Below are 25,195 nucleotides of genomic sequence, written 5' to 3'. Positions count from 1 at the left end.
CCTGAGGCCATGGCCACTCTCCAGCCCTTGCCTCCCTCCTAAGCCCCAGGGATGCCTGGTGGCCCACACCCATGCTCTAGGGGACCCATAGATCCTCTAAACCGTGCTCGTCCCTGAAGGAGCCCCTTGAACCCACCATACCCCTCCTCTCAGAGTCCCACAGAACCCCGAGAAGGAGGCGCAGGTAAGATATTTCACCAGCAGGGGCACTAAGTTACAGAGAGGCCACACACTGCCTGTGATCACACAGCAAGAGGAAAGCAGCACAAGGCCCCATACCAGCTCTTCCAGAATGTACCGCTACCTCCCACTGCCCCACAGGCACAAAGGATCCCCACAGGGAAGACCTTGGAGGCCTGTTTAGAACCTGAAGCCTCAGTTCATTCCACCTGCTGGGGCGGTGGCTCTGCCAGGCTGTGCTGTAGACTCAGGGAGCCAAGTGCCCCAGCAGACAGTCCCGCAGGCCAACAGGGCTGTGAAGGGGAGTGGGGGCCAAGGTACGGAGCCTGGGGGTGGAGGGCATGGGGAGGGGAGGCTTTCCCAGAGGGCCAGAGGGACACCTCACCAGAAGCCTCCTTGAGGCAGCCCCCACCCACCAACACAGCAACACCTCTAGCAGGCAGGGACCAGAGGAGCAAGGCCTTTGGGAGTGGAGCCCCTCAGGCAGCAGGGGGTGCAGAAGGGGGCAAGAAAACAAGGCTGGAAAAGGGGAGGCCAGAGCTAGGGCGGGCCTTGGCAATGTGGGGAGGGATGGAGAAGCAGGAAGGGGCGGCTCTGCAGGATTGGGACCCAGGAGGAGAGCAATGTGGGGCAAGAGGGTGAGGTCACTGGGGCCTGCAGTCACTCAGACAAGGGTCCCAGGCTGGAAACCCTCCAAGGGGTGATGTGCAGCTTGGCAGACAGTAAACTCCCACCTCGCAACAACCCAAGGGAGCCAGGGGATGAGCTTGGCAAGCCCCAGGCCCCTACTTACCTCCACTGGGGGTCTCTTCAGCCTGGCAGGTTGGGGGATGCCTCCCACCTCCTCAGTAGGGGGCTGAGTAGGGGGCTGGTGGGCCACTCTTTCTGCTCTTCCACGGCCGCCTTGGACCCTGAGCCTCCCCGTCACTGGAACCTGAATGCCACTGAGAGCAATGGGTGACTAACCTGGTGGCCAGAGGGGGAATCAGGCTACTGACGGGGGGCTTCTTTGTTACAGGTTTGAACTAAGTTCCCTCCCACTCCCGGGGGGTCTGTCCCAGATAAGTCTTCAGCCACCCTTTCCAAGGTCTCAGGCCTTCGCACAAAGCACACGCGGCCGGCTTCATGCTGTACTAGGCCTGTTGAGACTCAGGAGTGGGGAGGAAAGGGGACTTCCCCAAGGTCGCACAGGAGGGGCGGCCGGCCGTGGACACCCAGCCCAGGGGGCCGCAGGGCGCCTCAGTATACCCCTCTACCGGCTGCAAGTTCCACGAACCCACACAGCGCTCCGCGTGTGCTGGCTTCTGTGACTCAGGGCAGACCCGGGAGGTCACGGGGCTGCACCACAGGCACGCAGAGCGACTGACTGGCAGGGCGAGGTGGTGGCACGGCGGCCTCGGAGCCTTACAGGGGAAGCGGGGCGCGAGAGGCGAGCCTGAGTGTGCGCGTGGGTGCGTAGGGGGCGGAGGGGTCAAGACTCCCAATTTTCCTCCCCGCGCCGGGTCCGAGGGGCCTCCGGATCCCGGGGGACGCCAGAGGGAGGCCTCAGGAGAGGCTTGGGGCGGCGGGACGGATCAATACCGCGCGCCACCTCCTCCGTGGCCCGCCCGTGGCCCCCGCAACTCCAGAGCAACACCCGGAGGCGGGGCGAGGCGGGGAGGGGCGGGGCTGGGCGAAGGGGGCGGGGCTGGCAGGGGGCAGGGTGGGGGTGCGAGCGAGGAGCCGCGCAGGCAGTCCCGGCGCGGGGCAACCACAGCGCTCAGGTAAGGGCGCGACGAAGGGCGCGCGTCTGCGGACGGGTGTCTGCGCTCCAAGCTTAGCCCGTCCAGGTGGGGGCTCCCACCTTCTCGGCTGCTGCGGTCCCCGCCCAGCTCCTTGGTCCCGGCGGCAGTCATCCCCCGGCCGTCCGAGTCCCTCGTAAGATCCCCCGCCCACAGCGTCGTCCTCCCTGCCTGGCTGCTAGCCCGCTTGGGTTCGGGGCAGCGCCCCGGGCCTGACCTGAGCCGTGGTGGCAGGGCCACGGGGCCCCAGCCAGCAGGAGAGACTGCCAGGAGGAGGTGACGCCGGCTGGTTAGGGCGGAAGGGCCCGACCCGGGATTCCAGGAGGTGGCCTTTTCGCATGGGAGCGGCATGGCAAATGCCTGGCGGCCGGAATAGGAGCTCGGGTCTGGGAAACTCCAGCGACTGAGTGTGTGCCTGGGCAGGGAGAGGAAGGGAAGCTGGGACATATGCGACAGCAGGGAGGGGTGCTTGTCTAGGACAAGAGGCTTGTAGCCATGGTGGGGCCAAGGAAGGGTGCAGCGGGGAGAGGCGAGCATGAGACTGAGGGATCAGGTGTGACAGTTCAGCGCCCCCTCCCTGGGGCAGTGCGTCTCTCTACTCTCCCCCACTGGGCACCAGATAACGAAGGGGCTGCCACGGCAGCCCATGAAAAAGCCTCCACAGCAGGCAGAACTTCCCTGCCTGTTCAGACCAGGAAATACCAGAGTGAGTGAGTGTCACGACAAGGTGTGTCAGGGGCCTAAGGAGCCAGGCCTGGGAGAGCACAGGGAAGGCCCCAGTGACCCTGCCCGGGAGGGACCTAGCATGGACAGAGGCCAGGAATGCAGAGGAGAGACCAGGTCTGGCTACTGGTTAGAGCGCCACAGGGGCAGCCGCTGACTCACCTGGGCACGCCGTGACTGGCCAGTTCTGTCCTCACCCTGCCCCACCCCACCCCACCCCGTGGTGAGCATCTGGGCTGCCTGAGGACAGCTGTGAGGCAGGGCCCGCCAGGATCTTGCTCTGTGCCTCAGGTGAGTTGCCCACCCTCTCTGAGCCATCTAGCTAGGTGAACCTGGTGGGCTGGAGCCAGAAGTCTGGGTCTGAGCCCTGCACAAGTTCTACACAAGGGTCTCTGGACCCTCCCATTGTTCCTGGGCCTCAGTTTCCCCATCTGTACATTAGGCACAGCCTGTCACTAAGGAACCTTTGAACTGGAGGGAGGGAGAGGGTGAGGAAGCTATGCCCTTGACTGGAAGGTTAGGGATGGGACAGGGGTTGGGGAGGGGGGTACTCCTGCAGGATCCTCCTCATATTAAGGTTCAGCACCTCCTCCTCCTGCCCCGCAAACGTGCACACTCATGCACATTCACGTTGCCTCACCCCTGCACTTACACTCTCCTCATCACTTCCAGGATGAAGCCCCAGACTCCCTAGCCTGGGAGCTGGGCCCCTTAGGGTCACCTAACCAGAATCCCAGCTTCCACTGCAGCCTTCCCCCAACCCACTGCCTCACCAGCCATGCTTAACTTCTGCCCATTCCTCCGGGTGGTGTGACTCAGTTTCCCAGGGTTATAGATCCCTTTGGGGCCACAGATGTGGAAGACTCCCAGATTAACAGTTGCCAACTTGAGTCTGGAGGACTCACCCCCGGGGTCATAGGCTGCTTTGTGGGGTGGGGAGTCTAAGGACCAGATCCCCACACCCAGAGAAGCCCCCTTCCACCTGTTTGTCCTTTTGAGGGGAGACTTAAGTAGTTTGAAAAGCTGTGATCTGCTTTGGCTGGGCGCAGTGGCTCACGCCTGTAATCCCAGCACTTTGGGAGGCCAAGATGGGTTGATCACTTGAGGCTAGGAGTTCGAGACCAGCCTCGTCAACATAGTGAGATCCCATCTCTAAAAAAAAAAAAAAAAGAGTAGAAAGAAATACAAACAAATAAAAAGAAAAAAATGCTGTGATCTGGTTGAACCCCCATTTCGTAGAGGGGTGGCTGAGGTACAGAGAGGAGTAAGGCTGTGGATAAGTTGAAGCATGTCCAGGGCTGAGCAGCCAGGTGAGGGCTGCTCCTGGGGGAGCAGCTGAGACTGGGCAGTGGGGACGAGGGACAGGAAGCCTGAGGAGGAGAGGCTATCTCTAGGGTCAGAGAGCTCCTTGCCAAGGTATGGTGTCGGCTGGGGTCTTGGTGCTGGCCCCCCGGACAGTGTAGGGATGTTGGTGTTCAAGTCTTCCTAGCAGCGAGTTATTTACTGCAGTATCTTTTCTACTTGCACTGATCTGGTTCCTAGTCTGCATCTCCCATCCTAGCCTCACCCTTTCTTCTACCTCCCCAACCAGCCTTGGATATCCTCACCTCTTAGCTTAGACCCCAGCTGACTGCCAGCTGAGAGTGAAAAGGTCACCCCCAAAGCCCCTTTCCATTCCAGCAGTTTCGGGAGATACGGGTGAGAGGTGGGCCTGGCTGCACCCCTATTCCCTTGGCTGGGCTTTCCTTGTCTGCCTGAGCTGACCTGGAGCCCCCTGTGTCCTGGGGGCCTGGGTCTGCCTCAGGGGCCCACAGAGGGAGAAGAAGCTGCAGCACAGAAGCTGCAGCTGGGTGTCTGGTGGCTTCCCCTTCCTGCCTCTCTCTCTGCAGCCTCACCCTCTCGAAGCAGCAGTAGCAGGAAAGGTGGGGCAGGAATGCCTGGCCCGGGCCTTTGGCCTGAGCTCTGAGGGACCCGCCCCACTCCATTCCAGAGCCAATTCCCTGGGAGTTGTAGGCTCTGCCAGGGGCCTGGGATGCCCCCATGGCACTCTCGGGGCGGGGTGGAGAGGGGAGGGCTGAGACCCCTTCCCACTCACCCTTTTGGGTCTGCCTGTGTCACCTGCCCATCATTGGCTGCCCTGATTTTGTCCCCTGCCCCACACAGGTTGGCTAACTCCAAAGCCTCAGCGTGTCAGAGACAAGGAGAGAGACAGTCTGCGGGTCTTGGGCTAAAAGACCCTCTAACTCTCCGCCCCAGATACCTGATCAGGTCATTTGGGCAGATGAACATTGCCAAGTGAGGGTACCAGGGTCTGGTAGGGGAGGGCTTTGTTGGAGTAGAGGCTGTAGCCTGGCTGTGGGGGTAGGTTTGAGCCCAGGCCTCTCTTCACCCCTCCCTTTAGGCAGGACACCGCATTCCCAGGTGATTCCTGCCTGATTGGAAGGTCCCTCACTCCAGGGCAGGAAATCTCAAGGCTCAAGCCCACCTGCCCACCCCAAGGTCCCCCACCCATCCAGCAGGCACCCCTTCAGGGTGGATGGTTGTGATCAGTGATCCCTCTGTCTGGTTAGGGGACCATGGAAGGTCCAGGGTCCCATCCACATTGAACTCTCTCTCACTGCCTGGCACTATCTCCTCTACAGCTGTCATACATTTATTTCCCCAAATGTGACTTTGGATCCCATCATTACCTTGCTCTAAAGTCCTCCATGGCTGTCCATGGCTGACTGAGGCACAGTGAAGCTGTGGTCCTTTGGGGTGCTGCTTGGTGGGCTGCCCTCAGAGGCTGGGCCCTCACACCCATGAGCCTTTACTCTCAGGGTTCCTCCACTTGCCTGCTGGGTCCTGTCTTCCTTTTCATTTCTTGCCCATCGTTCGTGGCTCTAGCAGGAGGCCTCCAGACTCCCCCATACCTCCAAAACTCTCCTTGCTTACACAGCCCGGTTGGGTGACAGGGAGTCCCGAACCATGGGCTAGAGGACAAGGCTGGGATCCTCTGACAGCATGACCCTGTTTATAGAGACTGCAGAATCCCTGAAGGGAGACTTGATGGAAAGGAGGCTAAGACCAGGGCACCACTAATACTATCCTGGGCACTTGGGATCCATGGTGGGTATTTGAGCAGAGGAATGAGCAGGCCAAACTGGGCTTAAAGAACATCTACCCTCTGGGGAAGAAAGGGTTGCTTCCCTTGGCAGCTCTGAGCTCTCTCTCTCCTTCAAGGACCCCTCAGCTGGGCCTAGGCACGGAGCAGGGCAGAGGTCAGTGGCCAGTCCAGGAACTCCCCTTTGAGGCGATCTGGGCTCACTGCTCAGTTCTGATGTGGGTGGTCATGGACCTTGCTTCTGGGCACCCTGCCTGAGAGGATGGGCACTGGCCTTGCTCCTGTCTGTGCTATCTAGCTGTAACCTGTGCCCTAGCTAGGAGGCCCTGAGTCCGGCACCTGGCCATGTGCAACCCTGAGGAGGCAGCTCTGCTGCGGCTGGAGGAGGTCTTCTCAGCCACCCTCGCCCGTGTCAACAGCCTTGTCCTCCAGCCCCTGCTCCCAGCCGGTGAGTCTAGGCTTTCTAGTGGGGAGGGAAGGGCACCGAGGAATGATCCCAGGGACAGGAGACCTACCTTGTTGGACTCGCGGAGCCACAGCTTTCTCAACCTCAAGTAGGAGTGGTGACAGCTGGTATCAGCATCTTCTGATGCAGGTGGTGCGATCTTGGCTCACTGCAACCTCTGCCTCCCAGGTTCAAGCGATTCTTGTGCCTCAGCCTTCTGAGTAGCTGGGATTACAGGTGCCTGCCACCACGCCTGACTAATTTTCATATTTTTAGTAGAGACAGGGGTTTTACCATGTTGGCCAGGCTGGTCTCAAAGTCTTGACCTCAAATGATCTGCCCGCCTCAGCCTCTCAAATTGCTGGGATTATAGGCATAAGCCACTGCGCCAAGTCTGACTGCTCCTTTTTTAAAGGAATGCTGAGGGGCCAGGCCATGAACCTACCTGTAGCCCAGACCAGGCTGTGCAAAGAGATGGAATTCCTCCTTTCCCAGGGTAAAAAACTGGAAACTGCCCTTTGCTTGAATTTTCATCTTGCTCCCACCTAGGGCACCTGATGGTGCCGGGAGGGGAACAAGACTGACTGGAACAGGATGCCTAGGTTTTACTTCCAGTTTAATTCTCACCTGTGAGGCCTTGGACAGGTGCCTCTGTGCATCTGTGAAATGGCAGAGGACTGTGTGACCCTGTGGACTTCACATTCTGGATCTGAGGAGTCCAGGATGAGGAGGCCCAGAGCCAGGGGGGAATTCGTGTATGTACTTAGTTCCCTGAGGCTGTCAGGGTTGTCCCTGTTTAGTGAGGAGTGGGTGTGTCTCCTGTTTCCTCCTCGAGGATACTGCCCACTGCTCCAGCCTGCCCTTCCCCTGCTCAGCTCTAGGGTTCACCAATTCTGTCCTGCGGATCCCAGGGATGCAGACCCTGCTGCAGCTCCAGCGCTGGCCGGTGCTGGTGGCTCTCATGTGAACACCTGGGGCCTGTGCATGTTCCCTGGGAGATGGAGCCCACGTCCTCTACTCACAGTGTGACTGTACTCCTTCCCCAGCCCCAGAGCCCTCGGATCCCTGGGGCAGAGAGTGCCTGCGGCTCTTGCAACAGCTGCACAAGAGCTCCCAGCAACTCTGGGAGGTGACGGAGGAAAGCCTGCACTCACTGCAGGAGAGGCTGCGTTACCCGGACTCCACCGGTCTGGAGTCCCTGCTGCTGCTGCGAGGTGCTGACCGTGTACTGCAGGCCCACATAGAGTAAGACCACTGGAGGTGGGGCTGGGGCTCATCCCTGGTGTCAGAGTGACACCTGGCATTAAGGTTCACCTGGGGTTGGGGCTCACATGGGTCAGGGTTCAAGCAAAGGTTTGGGCTCAGTCCATGGTTGGTGCTCACCTGGGTTCAGCCTCACCTGGGCTTGGGTATTCGCCTGACGGCAGGCTCAGACACTCCAGACCTGAGGGTTGGGGCCTCTCAGGGAAGACGGACTGTATGTTAGAATTGTCTTGTTGGCCCAGGAGTTGAGGTCTCCAGTGCCCAGAGCCAGGCCACTGTGTGGGCCCTCAGGGCTGCAGCTGACTAGTGGGTGGGATCTGGGGATCCCAGGGACCAGGGGCTTAGGTCTGGGGCTGAGGACTGGGTTTGCAGGGTGTCCCCTGTGCTGCCTGCAGGTACATTGAGTCCTACACAAGCTGCATGGTGGTGCAGGCCTTCCAGAAGGCAGCAAAGAGGAGAAGGTGAGCACAGGGCTGGTGCACTGGCCCCTGACAGGGTGGGACTGCCTGAGTGAGGGTGGGGTCAGGGAAGCCCCCTCCCCAGAGCAGCAGGTGTCACAGCCCACACCTCATCCTGGAGGACTCCTGGCTCTACAAATCTGCACTGATCCACACTGGAAGAGAAACAGGGAAGGCCCAGTGAGGCCAGGAACAGAATCCAGACCCGCTCTAGCTGGGCTGGCCTTGGGGCGGGGAAGGAGGGGAATCCCTTCAGGGTGGATGGTTGTGATCAGCAATCCCTTCATACTCTGAGATATTGCTCTTAAACCTGTGAGGGCAACTCAGGTACTGTGTTGATCTGATAGGGTAGAGGTTTTGGGCCTGGGGCTGGCCCTGGGATCTGGGGGGATTAGCTGGGGCAGGGAGGTGGCGGTGTGGGTGCAGGAATGGAGGAAGGGGTGAAGGTGGTGTGTGGCCCTCTCTACACGCAGCGAGTACTGGCGGGGCCAGCAGAAGGTGCTGCGGCAGCTGCTTTCAGGTGTGAGCTCAGAGGGCTCAGTGGGCGCATCGCTGGGCCAGGCCCTCCACCAGCCACTCGCCCATCACGTGCAACAGTACGTGCTCCTCCTGCTGAGCCTCGGGGACACCATTGGGGAGGTGGGTACCAGGGGCAGCAGCATGTGGGGAAGCCGAGGGAAGGGAGGGATAGGGCCCAGACTCAGGGGGCTCAGCCTATACTCAGGAACCCTAGTACAAGAAGGACTCAGCCATGTCGGCAGGTGGGAGAGGGTTGAGGAAGTCACAGGCCTGGCCTGTGGTTTTCAGGGGACATGGGGGACGTGGCCCAGCCCTGAGGAGGGGGTCCGAAGACATGGTTCTGTCCTAGGGAATCTTAGTGGGTGAAAGCACTGCCCTTCCCTGCGGTGTCTGAGGCACGTGGCCCTGCCCTGGTAGAGCCAGCAGAGACCCAGAGAGCAGGGGTAGAATCACGTCCTGGGAATGAGGACACGTGGGCCCAGGGCCAAGCTGGGGAAGCACCTTCATATTCCACCCCCTGCCCCACCAGCGGAAGAGGAGCTGTCAGGGAGAAAAGGGCAAAGTCTGGCCTAGATTCAGGCCTCCCCACCAGCCGGGACCAGGACTGGGCTAGGGAAGATTCCAGTAAGCTCTCCTCTCACTGGCTGCCCTGTCCCCCTTCAGCATCACCCAACCCGGGAGCTGGTGGTGAACGCAGTCACCCTCTTTGGGAACCTGCAGTCCTTCATGAAGCAGGAGTTGGACCAGGCTGTGGCCACACAGGCTCTCTGGCACACCCTGAGAGGCCGGCTGAGGGTGAGTTGGGGGCCTGAGGGGCAGTTAGGGAGGGGGTTCCACGTTGGGCATGGAGATGTTGGGGGGCTTGAGCTGCTTGCTGTATTCTCCGGGCCTCAGTTTCCCTATATGGAAGGGGGAGTGATGGCTGAAGCAGGTGGCTGTAAGGTCCCTCTGTCCAGCCATTCTTATCTGTCTGCTGAGCACGTCCTGGGCCAGGCCCTGACCTGGCCTAGGGAAGAGGCAATCAGCAGAACCAGTCCTCTCCCCTGGGGATATCACCGATCACACCCTTGCGTCACTGCCCACCATGGCATGGACTGCCCCTGCAGGGAGGAGAGTCCCCTGTGCCCTGAGGTTTGGACCTGGTGTGGAGAATTAGGAGACTAGGTAGAGGAACGAGAATTGTGGAAGGGAGGCAGGGGTGGCCGAGTACTGGGAGAGGACTGATAGGGGCATGGCTGGGGCCGTGGCACAGAGGTGTGGGAGGGGACACTGAAGCTTCAAGAGAGCCAGGAATGTATAATCAGTGCATTTCTGCCTATCACTGACCCAGGGTCCACTCCAGGTCTACTGGAGGGGGCCTCTGGGAGGTGTCTGGGGTACAGTGGGAGGTGGCAGAGTGGCAGGCAGCTTGCAGGACAGAGGTGCCTAAGCCTTGTACTGTCCTCTTTGCCCCACCAGGATGTGCTCTGCACCCCTGCTCACAGACTCCTTCAGGATAGCCAGGACGTACCCGTGACGGTCGCACCGTTGCGGGCTGAGCGTGTGCTGCTCTTTGATGATGCCCTCGTCCTGCTGCAGGTTGGGGTGGGGCTGACCCAAGGTCTTGAGGCCACAGTAGGGTTCTGGGGTCTGGCTGGAAAAGGAGCAGTAAAGGGGCATGCTGCTGGGACTGAGAAAGTGGGCTTGGAGGGATGGTCAGGGATAGAAAGGCGTTGTGTTGGGGAGGGGCGGTCCACTGGAGCTGTCCCCAGAGGAGCATGGGCTGAGGGGAAAGGCTGTCCAGGGCTTGTCCCGGCTTCAGCCCTTCCCAGCTGGTGTCCTTGGTTACATGTCTTCACCTTCGTTTTCCCATCTGGAATGTGGGGGTCATTGTGAGTGAGTTTGTTCTACAGTAGACACCAGACAACTCTTAGTTCCCATTGTACACAAATGAGAGAGGAACCCCAGACAGAAAGTCATGGGTGACTGAGGGGTGACTAAGGAGGGCTGGATGAGAAGGCTTCTAGAGAAAAGTACCCTACAGGAGCAGTGCCTGGGCTTTCAGCATTGTGGAAGTCAGAAGGGAGCCAGGACTGAGGCTGGGAATTGTTACATGGCCAGTCACCAACTGTGGTTCATCCATCCTGAAATCACGTTGTCCTGGTGAGGTCCACAGCACTGTCTTCTCTACCCCTTAGAAGGTTGGCCTGGAACCCCCTTGCAGACAGGTGGCCGGGGCCTGGCAGGAAGCTGCTGCCCAGCCTAGACCTGTGTCCCCTGAAGCCTGATTTTGGGGTTGGTTCTGATTTAGTTTGAATTCCCCTCCACTCCCAACTTCACACTCCACTCCAGGTACACTGATGAGCTACTGTCCCTTCCCTGTGCTAGCCCTCTCCTGACGCTGGACCTTTGCACATGCTGTTGTGTCTGGTGGGCCATCTCTTGTCCCTGGCCTGCGGCTGGCAAGCTCCTCCTCACCCCTCAGGCCTGGGCCTCCCACGTCCTCCCCATTCTGGTATGGAGCAGTGATTGGCCTGACTGGGCCAGGTAGGAAGTTGCTACACAAAATCTTCCCATAGGAAGGGGCTTTTTTTCTGGCTGTCAGAGCAGGATGGCATTCCAGGTAGAAGGAACAGTATGAGCAAAAGTTCACAGTGAGGAGAGGTTGGGGCAAGCTCATGAAGGTGTGATTGTGGAGTGGCCGTGATGGCGTAGTGGTCTGTGAGGTCTTAAATGTTGGGCTCAGCAGTGTCTCAACCCCCAGGCAGTAGGAGCCATAGAGAGGTTTCCAGCAGGGGTTGACCAGGTCCCAGCTTCATTTCTAGACCACTCTGGTAGCCACAGGGGGCTAGAGGCTGGTTCTGAGTTCCTGGCCAAGCTCTGGGGTAGAAAGGACATGGAGGAGCTGTCCCTGAGGTGGGGAGCAAGCCAGAGGGGAGAGGGACTCAGTCCTGGACATGCTGGGCAGAATAGCCTTGGTGGCCACACAAGGTTGAGCTTGGGGCAAGCCTTGGCCAGAGGGTAGGTGAGCATCTGGCCTGGGCTCTGAATGACTCCTGTGTCCATCCTCTTCCAGGGCCACAACGTCCACACCTTTGATCTGAAGCTGGTGTGGGTGGATCCTGGGCAGGACGGGTGAGCAACCCCCTTGGCTGACACCCCAGGCCTTCTTCCCTTTACCCCCGTGACACCTGCCCACACCCTGGGACTCTGGCTTGGGCCCCTCCACCCTCCTGGACAAAGCTGGGGCCTACTGATCACCTCCGTCTGTCTAGGTGCACGTTTCACCTCCTCACGCCCGAAGAAGAGTTCTCCTTTTGTGCCAAGGACTCCCAGGGCCAGGTGAGTGTGGGTGAGCTGTGAACTGCGGGAGCGGGGTCAGAGGACAGGGTAGGAAGAGGGCAGAAGTATGCAACCCTGCAGGGCCCCACAGGAGTGCCGGCGAGTGTCTGGCAGGCTTCTGGGGACCTGGTCAGAGTAAATCGGGGTCAGGCATTAGAATGCCAAAAAGAACAGGGTATTTTTCTTTCTAAAGACAGAATTGGGTCCTGTGTCGATCCCTGCCCTGAGGTCTTGTTTGGCCCCTCTGGGCAGGCCCTGAAACTGCAGAGGAGGATCTCAGGTTGGGTGGAGGGCCCAGAGAGTAGCAAGAAGCAGTTGAAGGGTCCCCAAGGTGACAAAATGGAGTAGGAGGTGGAGGGTGGAGGGGGTGGTACCTGGAGCTACCCCAGAAGGCTTCCTGGAGGGAAAGCCTCCAGCAGCAGTGATCCCCTTCCCCATGTTCCCCCTCCCACCAGGCAGTCTGGCAGTGGAAGGTGACCTGGGCTGTTCACCAGGCCCTGCGTGGGAAGAAGGACTTCCCCGTGCTGGGGGCTGGCCTGGAGCCCTCCCAGCCTCCCGCCTGCCGCTGTGCAGAATATACCTTCCAGGCAGAGGGCCGGCTCTGCCAGGCCACCTACGAGGGCGAGTGGTGCAGGGGCCGGCCCCACGGCAAGTGAGTGGCTGGAGCTCTGGGTGGCAAGGTGGGACTCCTTGGGGGTCTGCGGGGCAGAGAGCAGCACACAAACCTAATTGTCTCAGGACATGTTCCAGGAGCGGTTACTCTCTGTGGACAGTCAATTCTCAGAGTCCCTCTTAAGTCCTCTTGGACTGGGCCTGGCCCAGAGACAGTCTGTGCCAAATAAAGTCTTGATGGTGACGCTAGAGGACAAGGGGCAGCAACCACGCACTGGCCTTACAGCCTGCAGGTGCCATTCCATTCTTAGGAGGGTGGGAGAATAATTCTCACATCTGTATCTCATTGTCTGGAGGTGGTGAAATGGCTTGCACACATTCTATCTCCATCGGTCCTCATAAAGACGCTCTGTATGGAGTGCTTTTACCCATTTCATAGGTACAAACACTGAGGCCTAGTGATGGGCATAACCTGCCCAAGGTCTCAGGGCAAGTGATAGGGTGAGCCGGCCTCAATCACAGGTCTGTGTGACCCCACAGACAGGCAAGCCTTTATAGACCATGTGGCCCCACCCCATGCCACAGCTGGGAAAACAGACCCAGAGAGCAGAAGGGACTCACAAGGCTACACTCTCAAGCACCTCCGCTAGTTTCTGATACCCTGCCTCCTTTCAGAAAGGGCTCGAGAAGACTTAAGAACAAAAGGACAGAAAAAACATAGAAGTGGGGAGGAGGGTGGTAGAAACCCCACTGACCAGCATTAAACTTGAGCTTGATTCTTAGCTCTGAGCTTCCTGTTGGTCAAGGGAAAAAAGGGAACCTAGATGTCTCCAGGGCTTTCCTTATGGGATGTGGTGAGTGTGCCCCATGAGGCTGCTGGTACAGTTGGGCCAGGAGTAGAAAAGGGCTAAAGGGGCTTTCTGCAAGGGATATTCGGAGCTCAGACAAGAGGGCTGGGTGGGTGCAGGGAGCCCAGTCCAAGGGAAGAGGAAGGGAGGGCGTCTGAGAAAGTAGGTGGCTGAGGTTGCTGAGGGGTGGGTAGGCCTGAGGCTCGTGAACCTCCACTGTGTTCCAGGGGAACCCTGAAATGGCCGGATGGGCGGAATCACGTGGGGAATTTCTGCCAGGGCCTGGAGCATGGGTAAGGCTGGCTGGGGCTACTGCTGGGAGGCGTGCAGTGGGCTGAAGGGTGCTTTCCTCCCCTGCTGTGGTCACCAGCCCAGCCCCATCCTGAATTCCCAAACCTCAAGCAGGAACTTAGAGACAATCTGGTCCAGCCCCCGCCCACTGTACCAAAGGGGAACCGGGGGCCTGAATAGGGGGCCCGTCTCAGCTCGAGGTCACGGAGGGAGTGGTACAGGCCAAAAGGTGCTCCAAGGTGCACGGGACCAGGCTGGAGGGAGGGGTCCTGAGAGGGGCCCTTTGAAGGATAGGAAGGCTGAGGGCCTCTGAGAGTCTCCCTGTTGTCTGGAAGGCTCCTTGGGGGCAGGGATACTCCTGGGTGGCATGGAGTAGGTGTAATGGGCGTCTCAGGTCAGGGCTGATCCCTACCCCCACAACCATGCTGTCAGCTTCGGCATCCGCCTGCTGCCCCAGGCCTCTGAGGACAAGTTCGACTGTTACAAGTGTCACTGGCGAGAAGGCAGCATGTGTGGCTACGGCATCTGTGAGTAAGTGACCCTGGCTGGGGGGTTCATGGGCTGGGCCCATCCTCTGGGCTGAGCTCCATGAGGCAGAGCTCGTTGTTGATGGCCCTCCCCAGGTACAGCACCGACGAGGTGTACAAGGGCTACTTCCAGGAGGGCCTGCGGCACGGATTTGGGGTCCTTCAGAGTGGTCCGCAGGCCCCCCAGCCCTTCAGGTACACGGGCCACTGGGAGAGGGGCCAGAGGAGCGGCTATGGCATTGAGGAGGATGGTGACAGGTGAGCGCCCTGCAGCCACCACTCCCAGGACGGAGGGGTGGACAGGGCCCTCACAGACCAGATTGTTGCAGGACACAGGCTCGTGTTTGTCCCCCACTGTGTCTCTCTTAAGCCCCTCACTTGCCCTCCAGTCCCTCGGTTGCTGCGGAGGCTCAGGCTGAGCGAATCTTGGTCACGCTGACTGCAGGGTCGCCCCCGCCCCTCACCCCTCCTCATGGTGTTGGAGAGGCATTTCTGACCCCCTGCTCTGTCACGTCTAAAAACTGCAGCCCTTGCTGGCTCTCTGGGCTGTGTGATAAAGCCCTGGATCCTTGGCCTGGCAATCACAGCCTCGCCTGCTTCTCTGACCTCACCCCAGCTGCGTCTCCTGGGCACCCCTCCAGCCTTTCTGGACCACTGAAGTCCCCACGTATCCATCACATGCTCCTACCTCCATGGCTTTGCACACACTCCTATTCCCCCTGTCCTTCCTGCCACCTCCACGGAGAAGCCTCCCAGATGCCCTTCCCAGGCTGCCTCCCTCCCTCCTCCATTCTCTATTCCTCTTGGGGGTCCTGACCTCTCTGGCACTGTGTCTGTTGAGTGGATTCAGGTGATGTCACTGCCCCTTATCTGCACTCCCTGCCGCCCCGCGCCAGCAGAGTGCCCAGGAGGTACATGGGAATGAGTCTGATCCAACTCTGGCCACATTCCTCTCCCTCCAGAGGTGAGCGCTACATTGGCATGTGGCAGGCTGGTCAGCGCCACGGCCCAGGGGTCATGGTCACCCAGGCAGGTGTCTGCTACCAGGGCACCTTCCAGGCAGACAAGACGGTGGTGAGTGGAGTGTATCCTGGGCTATCCCTCTCTTTGCACCCCACTCCCGCTGGGGGCCCTGAGGCTGAGCTGAGGCCTTTCAGGGAGGGATGGGAAAGGGGGCTGTGTTCCTGGGTGCTGGAGGGAGCCAGAACCTGGGCAGGAAGCCAGCTCTACCACCCACCTCCCCTGGCCCTGGCCAATCCCTGCTCTGCCTGACCTTGGTTTCCCCATCAGCAACTCAGGTTAAGAATACTTACCATAGACTCAATGAACTAGCAAGAATGGAGCACTTGCTCATGATGATGCATTAGCTGACATTCACAGAGTCCTAACTTGACACCTGGCTCTGGGCTAAGCTCCCACCCTGATCTTGTGGGATCTTCCCAAGAGCCCTGCAGGTTGATGTCATTATTATCCCCAGTGTGTCCCTAGTGAATGACAAATGAGAGGTTCAGAGGGATCAGAGGACCTGCTCCATGTCACCTTCACTGAGTGGCAGAGCTGACACTCACACCCTGGTCTGCTGAGCCTGGCCGCCCAGCCTGGGACTCCCATGTTTGCCTCACCCATACCCTTCCAGGTGCCTGGGGAATGTGGGGCTCTGGCCTGATGGCTGTTCTTGTTATTATGGTCTGTTGGTTTGTTTATGCTCTACTTCATTCTCGAAAGGATTGAAGGAGGCCTTCAAGGAAAGAGGAAGACAAGGGGAAGAATAAGTACACAAAATAGATTTGGAAATAAGCTGAACACTAATTGTATCCCTTTTGGCTCTGAGCTTCCCGGCAGCCCATGGGGCAAGGGAGCCTGGTCAGCTCTGCCATTCCCAGGGCCAGTGACAAGCAGGGAAGCAGGGATGTTTCAGAGAAAGCCCCACATTTCTTGAGCTCCCAAGGGCTTCCTGAAGAAGCCACTGGGGTGAGGAGCCAGGGCGGAGGGTGTCATTTGGGGAAATCCAGGGATGGGGTCCTTGGGGCTGGTGCTCAGCAGGCCAAAGGCTAGAGTCCCAGTTAGGTACAGTCCTGTGGGGCATGATGAGGCTCAGGGCCCCTCTCGCCATGTGTCAGGGCACATCTCCCTTCTTTGGCCATCTCTCTCCACCCTGAGTTTCCTGGCCCTTCCTCACCCACCCTTTCTACCCTCCCTGGCTTCCTCTCCACAAGGGCCCAGGCATCCTCCTCTCTGAAGACGACTCCCTGTATGAGGGCACCTTCACCAGGGACCTGACCCTCATGGGGAAGGTGAGGACCACTGAGGCCCCCCTCCACACCCTGCCAAGGCCTTGGTTGGTGTCTGTAATCTCCCCACTTAGACTCAGGGCTGGGGGCAGGTAGGGGAGGGCCTGTCCCACCTCCCTTGGAGCCAAGGAGTGGGCACAGCAACTCCACCCTGCCACAGAGTTGTGATTGATTCTGGAGTGAGGTGAGAGGGGACCAGTGGCCTTGCCTGCTATCCAGAGGGTACCAGTGGTCTCCTGGCTGTGTCCCTCCATACCCTCCTAGTTCAGAAAACACGCCCTCCACCAGTACCAGTGCCTCGAGCAGCTGTCCCTGGAGGCACTGGCCTTCAGTGTGTGCCTCCCTGAGCTAACCCAGGAAAAGGCAATGTGTCCCTGCTGGAGCCTTTGGAAATGTAGGGGCTGTTTTGGTTTCATAATGACTGGAGCAAAGGGGTGGAGATCAGGTTGCTATGAATGGGACAGCCCCATGTGGCAAGACACCGCCCTCCTCAGGCGTTGCCTGTCCCTGGCTTACCCCCACCCCAGCCCCTCAGTGGTGGTCTCCCCACTCTTGCCTGTGAGTCCCTTCTCCATCTCTCTCCTCTTCCTACCTCAGAGGTGAGCGAGCCCCTGAGACGTGGGCACAGCTGTTGGTGGGGGGCTCTGGCAGGCATAGAGGATTATGAACCCCTCAGCATGGAGCAGCTTGAATGGATGGCGGGAAGCCCATTCATTAGTCCTTAGCCTCTCTGACACTGATGGACAGGCTTGTGGCCTGTCATGATTGGCTGGAAGGGTAACTGGGCAGACAGACATCCCTGCTCCTTCTCCTGGCTCCCAGGGCAAGGTCACCTTCCCCAATGGCTTCACCCTGGAGGGCTCGTTCAGCAGTGGGGCAGGGAGAGGACTGCACACACAGGGTGTGCTGGACACGGCTGCCCTCCCACCAGACCCGAGCAGTACCTGCAAGAGGTGAGTGCCTGGCCCCTCTGGCTCTGGGCCTATCTGGGGATGTGTCTGTGTTTCCATCCCAAAGACTCAGGTCTCCTCAGAGGGGCCTTTTTGCACCCACCTCTTAGCCCTCTAGAGAGTTCCGAGAGCCCAGGGTGTACAACTCCAGTCAGAGACTCTTGGAATCAGGGGTTGTGTAGATATAATGCGGTACACCACAAAACTGGAGAGAAATATTATTTGTAGGCTTTGCTTAGGTCCTGCTTTTTTTTTTTTGTCACGAAAGGATACAATACGGTTTACAAACCAAACATACAGGAAAAAAAAAATAGAAAATAAGAGCATATGTTAACCTTAAAAGAAAGGGATATGTAGACATGTCCTACAGCATTTACAACTGATCATTGAGCCTGGCTCTGAGTTTCCTGGCAGCCAAGGTAAAGAAGGAAACTTGCTAAGTGGAATCATTATCATTATCAAGGAGTATTCCAGAGGAGGATAGACTTCTTTTCCTGTAGGAACAGAGTTCCTCCTTGGAAAACAGTTGCTCTTGTTGCGTCTGTTGAGGAAGACTCAGTATTGCACAGAGGAAGGAATCTGTGTGGGTGGCAGTTCTAATGGGAAGTGGTCCCAGGCAGCATTTCAGATGTAGGGAGGGAGTACAGTTGACTACTTGGCCCGCTGTCCCTGCATGCTGCTTCTCCCTGACAGCAGGAGCTGGGAGTGGACAGCAATCCCTAGGGGCAGGCCCCAGCCCGGGTGTGCGTGTGGGCTGCGTGTAGCCTACGAGCATGACACTGGAGTGCAGGGCTCCATTAGACATGTGCAGCCAGGCCCCAGCCTGTTGGCCAGGGCGGGATCAACCACAGGAAGGAACCAGCTGTAAGGGAGGGCAGAGGGGGATGTCTTGGAGGGGAATCCCAGACTTTGGACACTGGTCTCTCTTGGGCCAAGACCCCCTCTCTGGCTTGGCCTCCAGATCTGCCCACCTTTCTGTCTCCATCTTTCCAGGATTCCATATGCTTCTGTCTGTCTTCTCGTCGCAGGGTAGATTCTCTGTCCCTTTCTCTGCTGCTCTTCCTCCTGGAGCCGTGGAGGTCAGCCCCCTCTGCATGGTTCAATCCATCCACCCTTCTTGGGGCTTGATCCTGGGCCAGGCTCATACCCCCACCCCTCCAAGGGCCTGGGCAGAGTCCTGCCTACCTCAGCTCCATCTCTCTCTGCCCCATCACCCACCCTCCATCCCCATCGCAGGCAGCTGGGTGTGGGTGCCTTCCCCGTGGAAAGCCGCTGGCAGGGAGTCTACAGCCCCTTCTGGGACTTTGTGTGTGCTGGCTGCCCCAGGGACCTGCAGGAGGCCCTGCTGGGCTTCGACGTGCAGAGCTCCAGGGAGCTGCGTAGGTCTCAGGATTACCTGTGCTGCGAGAGGTGAGGCCGGCTGTGTGAGCATGCACAGGTCAGGGTGGGCCGGGGAGGGCTTCCTGGGGGGAGGGGCCTGGGCCCAGGTGTGGGTGAGGGATGCTGTGTGTGATGCCCAGGACCCACCCTGAGGACAGTGTGGGCAGTATGGAAGACATCCTGGAGGAGCTGCTGCAGCACCGGGAGCCCAAGGACCTGCAGCTGTACCTCAGGAAGGTGAGAACCCTGCTGGGGTGGCCAAGGGGGTGACATTCTCACTGTCCCTGGTGGGGAAGGGCTCCCATTTTTCATAGCAGGGTGCTGACTGAAGGGGACAGGCCTGTGGATCCCTTGTCCTCAGAGGACCTTAGTGTTCCTGTGTATGAGATGGGAGAAGTGTTGGGAGGCTGGTGTGGGCATGCTGTGCTCCAGACCCCGGTGCTTAGTCTCTCTCTGTTGCCTACGCACTGGCCCAGGCTCTGAGCAACTCACTGCACCCCCTGGGAAAGCTGCTCCGGACACTGATGCTGACCTTCCAGGCTACCTATGCAGGTGTCGGGGCCAACAAGCACCTGCAGGAGCTGGCCCAGGAGGAGGTGAAGCAGCATGCCCAGGAACTCTGGGCTGCCTACAGGTGAGCTCGGTGGCAAATGGGACAGCTACTGCCCTGTGACACTAGTGTGCCCTTTCCAGGCATCAGTTCTGCCTTGCATTTGGGAGGAATGCCAAGTGTCTGATTCAACAACGAACCAGAGGCTTGGTCAGTGTGCAGCTGCTGAGTAAAAGGGTTAGAGGGTGGGGAGGTGAGAGCAAAGGCCCAGCTGCAGCCCTCAGCTAGAGTCCAAGACCCAACCAGGCCCTGGGCTGACTCTGACCCCAGGTGCACTCTCACCCCACTGTAGGCTGAGCTTGGCCCTGGACTCGGAACACACCTGCAGTCCCAGGCTGGGCTGTGACCCCATGAAACACTGCAAATAGAAGCCTTAGATGCTATAGTTCCTTCTGCTGCTGGATTCTCAGGCTAACATCCTGGAGCTCCAACCTTCTAACTTCTGTGGTTTGAGAGGATGAACCCTGCAGGCCATGTCCACAGTTCTGAGAGGCCACCTGCTTTTGCCTTTGTTGACTGGTGGTAGAACTCCAGTTCTGTGGCAAGGGGCAGCCACACCATTTCTCTCTCATTGACTCACAGGGGTCTGCTGCGAGTTGCCTTAGAGCGCAAGGGCCAGGCCGTGGAGGAGGATGAAGACACAGAGACAAGGTGACTGGCGCAGGTCTCCTTGGGGCCTGCTGTGTCCAGGGAGGCCTCATGCGTCTGCTCCTAGGACCTCCCTTGGGGAAAGAAGTGCTTCTGGGGAAGTGCTGGGCATTCACTCTATTGACCAAACATTGTGCATTGATCGTTTGTGGATTAGAATGACCCATGACCTCTGTTCTGTGAGGAACCAGGGAGGGGGCACTGCTACAATGCATTGAATGCATCTTTGTTCTAAATGTATGATCCCAATCTCATCTTTCGCATGCAGAAGGTGAGTAGCTTCCCGAGGCACCCTCCTCTCCCTGCACACAGATGGGGAAACCGAGGGCTGGTAGGGATGAGCCTGAGGTTATACAGGAGTTAGGTGGGTCATGAAATTTGTTTCCCCCAGTCCCTGGAGCAAACCTTACAATTTGCCTTTAGATTCTAGACCTGAAAGTGTTCCTGATCAGAGAGGCCTTCCTGTCACTGCCTTGCAGGAGGCAAGGGAAATGGGGTTAGACATTAGGGAGGACTCCCCGCCCGGAGTCCTAGCACAGCAAACCAGGAGGTGGAACTGAATCAGCCTGGAATGGCTGCTGAGAGCTCGGCTGCAAGTTGCTGGTCCATCTGGGGCCCTGGTTTTGCTTTCAGTCAAATGGGGATCCAACTCCTGCCCCACCTGCCATCTTGGTTGTCAAAGTCAAAGGAGGGAATGAAGTTATGAATTGAATTGGGCAAATGATGACTGAGAACAGGCTTGGAAAAGGTTTTCTGGGGAGGAGGAGGCTGGAGGCCAGGACACTGTTTGTTGTGGAACCAGGAGCTCTTTGAGACGAGACTCCAAGTAGTAATCCCAGACCCCACCTTGCTCATCCCAACCTGTTCCGGTCTCCCCATCAGGGACCTCCAGGTGCATGGATTGGTGCTGCCCCTCATGCTGCCCAGCTTCTACTCAGAGCTCTTCACGCTCTACCTGCTGCTTCATGAGCGGGAGGACAGCTTCTACAGCCAGGGCATTGCCAACTTGAGCCTCTTTCCTGATACCCAACTGCTCGAGTTCCTGGATGTGCAGAAGTAAGCCTTCCCTTCCCCCGTGCCGTGTTAGCCAGGACTCAAACTCGACTCAGACTGTCTTCAGCCAAAAGGTGGGGCTGGGGTTGATAGGTTCATGTACCCACCAAGTTCTAAGCTTATGCATTCAGGTGTGGCTGGATCTAGGTGTTCAACTGAATGACAGAGGGAAGCACCTTCCATTTCTGTTGGTCTTTCTCAGCCTCCCCCTTGTGGTGACAAACACCATAAGCACCAACCGCTCAAGGTTCATACCCTCCCAGCTCCACTCCCAGAGTCCCCACAGGAGCTGGCATTGCCTTCCAACAGCTCCCTCAGAGCCCCTGAAGTCCCTCACTGGCTCGGCTTGGGTCTTGAGCCCACCCCTGAGTGCCAGCCGTGATTGACCAGGCCTGCCTGAATATCCACTGCTGAGGCTGGGGCAAGATCACCTGCTCTGAGCACTTGGGCTGAGAGTAGGGGAGAAGAGGTCCCTCAGGGGAGACTGAGGACTGCTCTGGGTGCACGTCGGGAGGTGTTTACCACACCCCAGGGCCTCCCTTCCACCCTCAGTCTCCAAAATGACCTTTCTCTTCAGTGTCCCATCTATCCATTGATGCCACAAGTGACCCCACTGTCCACAGTAGAGGGCACGGGCACTGTCTCTGCTCCCACATCCAGGTCTCCTTTGTTACACAGGGATGGTGCTTCCCACCCACCCTGCAAATCCCTGTTTCTTCCTCTATCTTGGTGACTGTGTCCTGCATCTGACCAGCCACCAGCCTAAAGACCTGGCTGCCAGTGCTTCCCAAGCATGCCCCGCCTCCCTCACCACCTCAGTGTCACTTCCCCACACCAGCCTCCAGCTCTGCTGCATGAGGGCTGCATCCCCCTGCTCACAGCCCTGTGCTGGCTCAGCAGAGCCTCCTGGATGGAGTGCAGTCTCCTCACCCCTCCCTCTCTACTGGTCACCACGACCTGGCTTATACAAGCCCCTGGGCCGCCCTTACCTCCCTGGAGCTTCTGGAGCTCTGCCTTCTCCAGGAATCCTTCCGTCCTCCCCATGACCTAGGCTGATCTCCTTCCCCTTTTCAGGACCCAGATCTGCCGGGGGACACAGTGGCATAGGGAATTTGCCCTCTGACCTCAGACTCTGCCCCTTGTCGAGGCAGAGCCTCCTGTCTCACTTTTTCAATTTCAGGCACTTGTGGCCCCTCAAGGACCTCACGCTGACGAGCAATCAGGTGAGAGGGAGGCCAGAGCCCCAAGCCAGGGGCCCCCAGAGGTCCTGCAGGCTTTGAGGAGTCCTTTGCCTCATGATTGCTGGGCGGAGGCTGCAGAGGAGCTGGGGAGGGGCAGGGTGGGTTGGGAGGAGACACTGTCATTCTGACCTCCCAGTGTGGTGGAGGTAAGCTGTTGGCCTGCAACCACCAGGCTCAAACACAGGTTCTTACCTGGCTGTGTGACCGTGTGCAAGAGGCTCGTGCACTGTGCCTCAGCTGCCTCATCAGTAAAAGGGAGCCAACACTAGAACAACCTCAAAATTCTTATTTTATTTATTTATTTATTTACTTTTCGAGAAAAAGTCTCACTTTGTCGCCCAGGTTAGAGTGCAGTGGTGCGATCTCAGCTCACTGCAACCTCCGCCTCCCGGGTTCAAGCGATTAACCTGCCTCAGCCTCCCGAGTAGCTGGGATTACAGGCGCCTGCCAAGTGCTCACTACCATGCCCAGCTAATTTTTGTATTTTTGGTAGAGACAGGATTTCACCATGTTGGCCAGGCTGGTCTCAAACTCCTGACCTCAGGTGATCTGCTTGCCTTTGCCTCCTAAAGTGGTGGGATTACAGGCATGAGCCACTGCGCTTGGCCAGAACCACCTCAAAATTGTTGTGAGGGTGAAGTGGGCACATGAGGCAGCTGTTCTCAAAATGTGCCTGCCAGGCTGGAAGCATCAGGATCATCTGGGAACCTGTTAGGAAAGCAGATTCTTGGACCCACCTCAGACCTACCGAGTCAGAAATGCAGGGAGTGGGCCCGGGAACCTGTGTTTCACCAAGCCCTTGGGTTTGAGAACCATTGACATAGGCACTCAGAACTGGGCGGCACCCAGTGGCCAGTGCCTGTTATGATTATTATCTTCTTATCCGTTTGGATCCTCCCAACCTCATGGAGACTATTCACCCTGTTTTATGGTTGCACAAACTGAGGCCCACAGTGGAGCTGTGATTTGCCCTGGGTCACTCAGCCCTCAGGGTGGGGCTGCACTAAAGCTGGCAGTGAAGGGAAGGGTGGCGGGGGACTCAGGCCCGGCCCTGGGAAGGAGGGGATGTCAGAGCTGGGGGGCCATGGCCTCATCCAGTCCACTCCCTCCACCATGCAGAGGTACTCCCTGGTCAGGGACAAGTGTTTCCTGTCAGCCACCGAGTGCCTGCAGAAGATCATGTGAGTGTGAGCCGTAGTGGGTTGGGGGTCCGGAGGCAGAGTGTGGGGTGCTCCTGGTTGGGACTGAACCAAGGGCCTTGACCTGGAGCCAGCTACCCTGCTGCAGGACCACGGTGGACCCACGGGAGAAGCTGGAGGTGCTGGAGAGGACATACGGGGAAATTGAGGGCACGGTGTCGAGGGTGCTGGGCCGGGAGTACAAGCTGCCCATGGACGACCTGCTGCCACTTCTCATCTATGTGGTGTCGCGCGCCCGGTGAGGCAGACAGGAGCTGGGGGTGCAGGGCAGGGGAAGGGTCCCACCCCCAACCACGATATCTTCTGATACCTCTGAACCCCAGGGTTTATGGATGCAGCTTCTCTCTGTACAGATGGGGAAGCCAAGGCCCAGAAAAGGGAGGGTCCCAGCCAGGGTGCTGGGGTGCTAGAGGTAGAGTGAGGACCACACCCCAGGTGTCCAGCCATCCAGGCCAGCGCTCCTTCCCCAGCTGCCTGTCCGCGACAGCCCTCTTCTCCTTGTCTCCCTCGCTCTCTTGGTGGGGCGGTGTTCTCCAGAATTCAGCACCTTGGAGCCGAGATCCACCTGATCCGTGACATGATGGACCCCAACCACACAGGAGGCCTGTATGACTTCCTGCTCACAGCCCTGGAGGTAAGGGACAGGGGCTGTGGACCGAGGTGGAAATGCCCTGGCCCCTGGGGCAGACCCTTTTCCCTTCCCAGACATCATAACACCATAGTGGGAGGGAGCTCAAATTCACAGCTCATGTGTGACTCTGGGAAGGGGCCTCACAGTGTCCCTGATCCCGCTCTTATTAAAGGAGCCAGGGAGGGGTCCCACAGTGCATCCCAGCCCTGGGGACCCTGGGGCCATGATTGCTCCATGCTGCATTCCCAAGCACAGTGGGAGAGGAAGGGCCCCATTTTCCTTGCAGACTGTGGCTGAGGGCTGAGTTGGAGACACGCCTCCTCTGGGTTGGGAGGTGGGTGCACACAGCTATTGAGCCCTAGATCCTGTGCATGTGGTTGGGATCAGGCAGGTCAACTGGCCTCAGCCTTGCCTCTCTCCCTCCAGTCCTGTTACGAGCACATCCAGAAAGAAGACATGAGGCTGCACTGCTTACCTGGCCACTGGCACTCCAGGGAGCTCTGGTAGCCTGGCCTTTCCTGGACAGACTGCAGAGCTGAGCAGGGCACTGCCAGCCTGTCCCTCATTACCCAAGGCAAGGGGCAGGAGAGGCCCTCGGAAGCAGCTCTTGGAGGAGATGAGCATTTTGTTTTGCACAGGAAGATGCTGCTGCTGCCCTGACTGGGATGAGGGTGAGGGGTGACGGGTGTGGCCCTGGATGTGGTGGTTTTCCCTTGGCCACTAGCCCATCTTCAATGACCCCTTAATCTGCAGCAGCTCACAGGCTGGGGGTGAGGAGTCCCTGGCTTCTCTTAGCCTGAGCCTTTCTCCCAAGTTCCAGAGCCTCTCCGGGCCTCAGTGCTGCCATCTGTACAATGGTGGAGTGAGTACGCTGTAAAGGACCTTCCATTCATTTTGCTGAATTCCAGAGTCCTTTTGGAAAACTGACTTTAGTCTGCTGGGCTGTACTGACCTCTGGCAGGCTCGAAGCCTCACTGGGTATGCAGTCAACAGGATGGGCCTGGAGATCCGTGAACTGCAGGCCACGTACCCATGACGTAAACGGCGGCACTGGAGCAAGCTGGGGCGGGGGTGGGTAAACCCTCACTGCCAGCAGGCCCCAAGTGGCTTGTAAATCATTC

At 58.5% G+C, this 25,195-nt stretch overlaps 1 protein-coding gene across 4 annotated transcripts; it reads left to right on the top strand.

Annotated features, from left to right (window-relative positions):
• Positions 1 to 1,870: 1,870 nt before the first annotated feature.
• ALS2CL (ALS2 C-terminal like) lies at positions 1,871 to 24,966 on the top strand. Of its 4 annotated transcripts, none has more exons than XR_010111538.1 (26): positions 1,871 to 1,943; positions 6,104 to 6,235; positions 7,279 to 7,477; positions 7,891 to 7,956; positions 8,427 to 8,592; positions 9,136 to 9,267; positions 9,931 to 10,050; positions 11,528 to 11,586; positions 11,727 to 11,793; positions 12,249 to 12,445; positions 13,481 to 13,546; positions 13,977 to 14,075; positions 14,168 to 14,329; positions 15,034 to 15,145; positions 16,288 to 16,365; positions 17,185 to 17,315; positions 18,549 to 18,722; positions 18,833 to 18,929; positions 19,169 to 19,326; positions 19,885 to 19,953; positions 20,833 to 21,006; positions 22,184 to 22,226; positions 23,364 to 23,425; positions 23,532 to 23,681; positions 23,797 to 24,077; positions 24,501 to 24,966. XR_010111538.1 is itself a non-coding variant. In XM_057301714.2 (26 exons), exons 2-26 carry the CDS (start codon positions 6,133 to 6,135, stop codon positions 24,579 to 24,581), a joined length of 2,862 nt encoding a protein of 953 aa, XP_057157697.1. In that variant the 5' UTR covers positions 1,877 to 1,943; positions 6,108 to 6,132; the 3' UTR covers positions 24,582 to 24,966. The 4 variants fall into 4 exon arrangements, 1 of the variants encoding a protein (XP_057157697.1); XR_010111539.1 differs by having other exon boundaries at positions 1,877 to 1,943; positions 6,108 to 6,235; XM_057301714.2 differs by having other exon boundaries at positions 1,877 to 1,943; positions 6,108 to 6,235; positions 23,981 to 24,077.
• The last annotated feature ends 229 nt before the right edge of the window (positions 24,967 to 25,195 follow it).

Source organism: Pan paniscus, chromosome 2 (genome assembly GCF_029289425.2).
Source record: "Pan paniscus chromosome 2, NHGRI_mPanPan1-v2.0_pri, whole genome shotgun sequence".
Lineage (NCBI taxonomy): Eukaryota > Metazoa > Chordata > Mammalia > Primates > Hominidae > Pan > Pan paniscus.
The sequence above is the reverse complement of the archived record's forward strand: the minus strand, read 5'-3'. Positions and strand labels throughout refer to the sequence as shown.

Excerpts from the sequence above, each read along its gene's own strand:
- ALS2CL (XM_057301714.2), top strand. The coding sequence starts at position 6,133 with ATGTGCAACCCTGAGGAGGCAGCTCTGCTGCGGCTGGAGGAGGTCTTC. Across the intron at positions 8,593-9,135 it reads TCGGGGACACCATTGGGGAG|CATCACCCAACCCGGGAGCT; the intron begins GTGGGTACCAGG and ends GTCCCCCTTCAG. Across the intron at positions 16,366-17,184 it reads ACCTGACCCTCATGGGGAAG|GGCAAGGTCACCTTCCCCAA; the intron begins GTGAGGACCACT and ends CCTGGCTCCCAG.